The following is a 6,384-nucleotide window of genomic DNA, read 5'->3' on the forward strand; positions in this document are numbered from 1 at the left end:
TGTCGCCATGGAAAGCCCCGAAATCCCTCCTAAGGAGGCGGGATCTGGAGCTGATGGACACCGGGAAGAGCCAGTGGCTGCCGGGGGGACGGGAGGGGGACGGGGATGGGGTGGGGATGGGAATGGGAATGGGATGGGGTGGGATGGGATTGATGGGATGGGATCAGTGGGATGGGATGGGGATGGGATCGGTGGGATGGGAATGGGATGGGATGGGATGGGATGGGATGGGATCAGTGGGATGGGATGGGATGGGATTGATGGGATGGGATGGGATGGGATGGGAATGGGATGGGATGGGGATGGGATGGGATGGGATGGGGTGGGGATGGGGATGGGGATGGGGATGGGGATGGGATGGGATGGGGATGGGATGGGATGGGATGGGATGGGATTGATGGGATGGGATCAGTGGGATGGGATGGGGATGGGATCGGTGGGATGGGATGGGATCAGTGGGATGGGATGGGGATGGGAGGGGATGGGATGGGAGGGGATGGGATCAGTGGGATGGGATGGGATGGGATTGATGGGATGGGATGGGATGGGATGGGAATGGGATGGGATGGGATGGGATGGGGATGGGGATGGGGATGGGGATGGGGATGGGGATGGGATGGGGATGGGGATGGGGATGGGATGGGAATGGGATGGGATGGGATGGGATGGGATGGGATGGGATGGGGATGGGAATGAGATGGGATGGGATGGGATGGGGATGGGAATGAGACGGGATGGGGTGGGGATGGGGATGGGGATGGGGATGGGATGGGAATGGGATGGGATGGGATGGGGATGGGGATGGGGATGGGGATGAGATGGGATGGGATGGGATGGGGATGGGGATGGGGATGGGGATGGGATAGGATGGGATGGAATCAGTGGGATGGGATGGGACAAGGGTGGGATGGGGATGGGAATGGGAATGGGAACGGGAATGGGACAGGGATGGGACAGGGATGGGGATGGGGATGGGGACAAGGATGGGATGGGATTGATGGGATGGGATGGGGACGGGGATGGGAATAGGATGGGGACAGGGGCGGGGAGAGGGATGGGAGAGGGATGGGAATGGGACAGGGATGGGAATGGGGACGGGGATGGGAATGGGGACGGGGATGGGAATGGGAATGGGGACGGGGATGGGAATGGGACAGGGATGGGATGGGATAGGGATGGGATGGGATAGGGATGGGAATGGGACAGGGATGGGATAGGATAGGGATGGGAATGGGGACGGGGATGGGAATGGGACAGGGATGGGGATGGGACAGGGATGGGAATGGGATGGGATAGGGATGGGACAGGGATGGGAATGGGGATGGGGATGGGACAGGGGTGGGGACGGGGGCAGGGACAGGGATGGGATGGGAATGGGACAGGGACAGGGATGGGGAGAGGGACAGGGATGGGGAGAGGGATGGGGACGGGGAAGGGACGGGGACAGGGATGGGGATGAGAACAGGGATGGGGACAGGGATGGGGACAGGGATGGGGACAGGGATGGGAATGGGACAGGGAGGGGCCAGGGCCAGGGGTGGCGTTTGGGATGGGGGTGGTGGCGGTGTGGTGGCTGTGGGGTGGCAGAGGGCACGAGCGTGGCAGTGCCCTGAGTGTGGCAACGCCACAAATGCAGCAGTGTCACAAACGTGCCACAGGTGGGGCAGTGCCAGGGCCAGTGCCAGGAACGTGGCAGTGCCACGAAGGTGTCGGTGCCACGAAGGTGTCGGTGCCACGAAGGTGACACTCGTGTGGCAGTGCCAGGAACGTGGCAGTGCCACAACCACGTCAGTGCCACGAAGGTGACACTTGTGTGGCAGTGCCACGAAGGTGACACTCGTGTGGCGGTGCCAGGAACGTGGCAGTGCCACGAAGGTGACACTCGTGTGGCGGTGCCACCTTGGTGTCACAGCTCAGGTGCACCGAACACCCCCCAAGGCTGCGGCAGGAGGACGAACACCGAGCCAGGGCTGAGTTTTGGGTTTATTTTCAGCCAGTTTGGGGTTTGGCAGGGTTGAGCCTCATTCCTGACAGGCCAATTCCTGCTGGGACACAAAAGCTGGGAGCTGTTCCTGCTCTTGGGGTAGGGCTGGGATTGGTCCAGGAAAGGAACAGTGGGATCCTGGAATGGTTTGGGTTGGAAGGACCTTAAATCCCATACAATGCCACCCTGGGATGCCTCCCACTGTCCCAGCGTGCTCCAGCCTGGCCTTGGACACTTCCAGGGATCCAGGGGCAGCCACAGCTCCTCTGGGAATTCCATCCCATTCCCTCCCCACCCTCACAGCCGGGAATTCCTTCCCGATATCCCACCCGAATCTCTCCTTTTCCCATGGGAAGCCATTCCCTGCGTCCTGTCCCTTCATCCCTTATCCCAAGCCCCTCTCCAGCCCTCTGGGAGCCCTTTTAGGCCCTGCGAGCAGCTTTGAGGCCTGCATATCGCGCCGCGTATCGCGACAGCGCTGAGCACAACCCCCATGGCGACAAGGCCGCAGTGGGGCTGTTGCCATGGTAACTCCGCCACGACCCCCCTACCCCCGAGGACTACAACCCCCATCAACCCTTGCGGCGCAGCGCAGGCTGTGATTGGCTGGGAGGACGGAGCCAATGGGAAGCGGCGTTGTTGGCGGGTGGAGCGCAATGGCGGCGCTGGGCTCGGTGTGGGGCTGCAGGTACCGGAGGGGAGCGGGCGGTGAAATTCCAACCGTAACCATTCCAAACCAACCCCTTCCTTCCCTCTCCTCACTCCTTGTTCTCTTTTCACTCTTCCCAAGGCTTGCCCTGCTGCACCGCTCCGTCCGCAGCCCTTTCCCGCTGCTCCCAAACCCTCTGGAGCCACTTCCCAGTGCTTCCAACCCGTCCGTCCACGGCCGCATCCCGGTTCCAGCGTGGAATTTCCAGCAAATCCGTGGGAAATCCCGAGGGAACGAGTACCAACCCAACAACTGGAAGCGGAAGAGGACTCACGGCTGGATCAAGCGGATCAGCTCTGCCAGCGGGATCGCCGTGATCCTGCGCCGCATGCTCAAGGGCAGGAAATCCCTGAGCCACTGAGGGAGCCTCGGGAATCCGCCGGGAATTTGGGAATGATCCCGCCGGGAATTCGGGATGATCCCGCCGGGAATTCGGGATGATCCCGCCGAGCCGTGGAGGTGGTGCCCGGCCCTTGCTCCCGGAGGGATTTGGGACGCGGCTGCTGCTTAAGTTGTGAAATTATCCTGGGGGGGTTTTTTGTGTTTAAATGCCGAGGGTTTGTGTTTATTCCGAGATAAACGTGGGAATGCGAAGTGTGCTCGAATCGCGGCGTCTCGCCCGGGACTTCCGTGCGTTCGTTGTGCTGGGAAGGTTAATGAGGAGGGGGGAAGGATGTTTGGGGAGGATGGAAGGATTCAGGGGGTGGAATTTCGGATTGTCCGTGTCAGCAGCGCCTCTGCGCCTTCGTTGCTCCATCCTGATCCCAGCACCACCTCTGGGATGGGATGGACGCGAAGAATTCTCCTCCTTCTCCCCGCGCCGCCTAATGAGCAGCCTCTTAATTAACGCGCCGACCCGCCGCCCAAGCTACAATTCCCGGCACGCCCCGCGCCGCGCTCCATCCGGGTCCTCCTGCGCTTCACCCGCCCCACCCTTCCGCGCGGGCACTTCCTGCCTCAACCCAACCTTACTGTCGATGATTGACAGGCACGACATCCAATAGAAAAGCAGCATTTCGCGGTGCTGACCAATAGGCGCACACGAGGCGGGCGGCCATGACAGTGGGCGGGCCGGGGCGGCTCCTCCCGGCTGGCGGCGGCGAAGATGGTACGTGAGCCCCCCGCCCCAATGGCGGCCCCGGGCCGGCCTCAGCGCCCCGGCCGCAGCCCCCGGGCCCCGCCGCACCGGCTGCGGCCCTCCCGGTGCCGCAGGGGCCGAACCGCGCCCGCCTGCGGCCTGCAGGGCCCGCGCCCCTCGCGGCCTGGGCGGGGGTGGTGGGGGGTGAGGGGTGCCCGCCCTCAGGGGTGAGGGTGAGGCTCAGGGCGCGGTGGGGCCGGGCCGGAGGATTTGGGGCTGCGGGGGGAGCCCGGGGCGGGGCTGTGGGGTGGTTTTGGGAATTTGGGGGTGCGGGGGGGGTGCTGGGGCCACGGGGTGGGGTTGGAAGCACCCTAAGGTGAGGCTGTATGGGTGGGGGGCACCCTGAGGGGGACTGAGCCGTTTGTATTGGGGAGGGGGTGAGGGGGGCCCCCTAAAGTGGGGCTGAACCATTTGTTTCTTGGGGGGGGTTTAGGGGGGACACCGTAAAGTGGGGCTGAACCATTTGTTTCATGGGGGGGGCTTTAGGGGGACACCCTAAGATGAGGGGGGTACCCTAAAGTTGGGTTGAACCATTTGTTTTATGGGGGGGGTTTAGGGGGACACCCTAAAGTGGGGCTGCACCATTTGTTTCATTTGGGGGAGTTGAGAGGGGCGCCCTAAGGTTGGGCTGAACCATTTGTTTTGTGGGCGGGGGGTTCAGGGGGACACCCTAAGATGAGGGGGGGTACCCTAAAGTTGGGTTGAACCATTTGTTTTATGGGGGGGGTTTAGGGGGACACCCTAAAGTGGGGCTGAACCATTTGTTTCTTGGGGGGGTTTAGGGGGGCACCCTAAGGTTGGGCTGCACCATTTGTTTTGTGGGGGGAGGTTAGCGGGACATCCTAAGGTGTGGGGGACACCCTAAAGTGGGCTGAACCATTGTTTCTTCGGGGGGGTTGAGAGGGGCACCCTAAGGTGAGGGGGGCACCCTAAAGTGGGGCTGAACCATTTGTTTCTTTGGGGGGGTTTAGGGGGACACCCTAAAGTGGGGCTGAACCATTTGTTTCATTTGGGGGAGTTGAGGGGCACCCTAAGGTGGGGCTGCACCATTTGTTTTATAGGGGGGAGGTTTAGGGACACCCTAAGGTGAGGGGGGCACCCTAAAGTTGGGTTGAACCATTTGTTTTTGGGGGGGCACCCTAAGGTGTGGGGGGCACCCTAAAGTTGGGCTGAACCATTTGGTTTGGGGGGGGGGGGTTGAGGGGTGCTGGGTGTTTCCCCTTTGGAATATTTGGGGGCAGTTTGGAATATTTTGGGATCCCCCTGGGTTTTGGGAGCTTCTCCACCCTCCAGTTTTTTGGGAAGTCAGGGATTGGAGCCTCCCCAGCCCTGGGATGATCCCTTGGGAATTTTGGGGTGGGAATTGAGGGATTGGATCCCAGGAGCCCCTCCCCCAGCCCTGGGATGATCCCTTGGGAATTTTGGGATGGGAATTGAAGGGATTGGATCCCAGGAGCCCCTCCCCCAGCCCTGGGATGATCCCTTGGGAATTTTGGGATGGGAATTGAAGGGATTGGATCCCAGGAGCCCCTCCCCCAGCCCTGGGATGATCCCTTGGGAATTTTGGGATGGGAATCACTCCATGGGATTGATTTCGAGCCACCATTCCCAGGTATCCCAAGGGTTGGGAATCGGAGCCTTGGGATCACCCTTGGGAATTTTCCCTGGGAAAAGGAAACTTTGTGCTGCCCAAATCCTGGGAATTCTCAGCTTTTCCGCTCGATCCCGTGGAATTTGGGGCCGGGTGTGGGGTTGGTTGGAGGGACACAAATCCCTGGGATCTCCGAGCATTCCTTGGGCTCTCCCTGCTCCTTTCCTGAGGTGGTTTTTGTTTTTTGGGAATTCTGGCTCTCCAGGCAGATTTCCTGAAGGGGCTCCCGGTGTACAACAAGAGCAACTTCAGCAGATTCCATGCGGATTCCGTCTGCAAAGCTTCCGTGAGTGCTCCCGAGGCCGGATTCCCAAATCCCAGCGTTCCCAAATCCCAGCATTCCCCCATCCCGCTGTTCCTGAAAGCCCGCAATTCCCAAATCCCAGCGTTCCCAAATCCCAGTGTTCTCCCGTCCCAAACCCCGCAATTCCCAAATCCCGGCCTTCCAAATCCCAGAATTCCCCAATCCCAGCAGTCCCAAAGCCCGCTGTTCCTGAAAGCCCCGCAATTCCCAAATCCCAGCGTTCCCAAATCCCAGCGTTCCCCATCCCGCTGTTCCTGAAAGCCCACAATTCCCAAATCCCGGCCTTGCAAATCCCAGCGTTCCCAAATCCCAGTGTTCTCCCATCCCAAATCCCAGCGTTCCCAAATCCCAGCGTTCCCAAATCCCAGCGTTCCCAAATCCCAGTGTTCTCCCATCCCAAATCCCACCATTCCCAATCCCACCATTCCCAAATCCTGGCCTTCCAAATCCAGTGTTCCCATCCCCCTCAGCCTCCCAAATCCCACCATTCCCACTTCCCAGAGTTCCTGAATCCCACCATTCCCAAATCCCAATGTTCTCCCATCCCAAATCCCACCATTCCCAATGTTCTCCCATTCCCACCATTCCCAATCCCGAA

The 6,384-nt window shown here is 60.7% G+C and overlaps 2 protein-coding genes across 2 annotated transcripts in view; both read left to right on the forward strand.

The window, feature by feature from the left end:
- The first annotated feature begins 2,250 nt into the window (after positions 1–2,250).
- MRPL34 (mitochondrial ribosomal protein L34) lies at positions 2,251–3,287 on the forward strand. The gene is made up of 2 exons (XM_048288316.1): positions 2,251–2,672; positions 2,775–3,287. Exons 1-2 carry the CDS (start codon positions 2,608–2,610, stop codon positions 3,052–3,054), a joined length of 345 nt encoding a protein of 114 aa, XP_048144273.1. The 5' UTR covers positions 2,251–2,607; the 3' UTR covers positions 3,055–3,287.
- An 89-nt stretch (positions 3,288–3,376) lies between these two features.
- Positions 3,377–6,384, forward strand: part of DDA1 (DET1 and DDB1 associated 1) — a 10,910-nt gene continuing 7,902 nt past the window's right edge. The window contains exons 1-2 of the mRNA XM_048288334.1: positions 3,377–3,801; positions 5,688–5,818. Of these exons, the coding sequence (XP_048144291.1) occupies positions 3,799–3,801; positions 5,688–5,818 (134 nt within the window). The 5' untranslated portion in view covers positions 3,377–3,798. The remainder of the gene's footprint in view (positions 3,802–5,687; positions 5,819–6,384) is intronic.

This window comes from Corvus hawaiiensis, chromosome 28, assembly GCF_020740725.1.
Source record: "Corvus hawaiiensis isolate bCorHaw1 chromosome 28, bCorHaw1.pri.cur, whole genome shotgun sequence".
Lineage (NCBI taxonomy): Eukaryota > Metazoa > Chordata > Aves > Passeriformes > Corvidae > Corvus > Corvus hawaiiensis.

Coding starts and splice junctions, on each gene's coding strand:
- MRPL34 (XM_048288316.1), top strand. CDS start 2,608: ATGGGAAGCGGCGTTGTTGGCGGGTGGAGCGCAATGGCGGCGCTGGGC. Junction 2,673..2,774: donor GGCTCGGTGTGGGGCTGCAG/GTACCGGAGGGG, acceptor ACTCTTCCCAAG/GCTTGCCCTGCTGCACCGCT.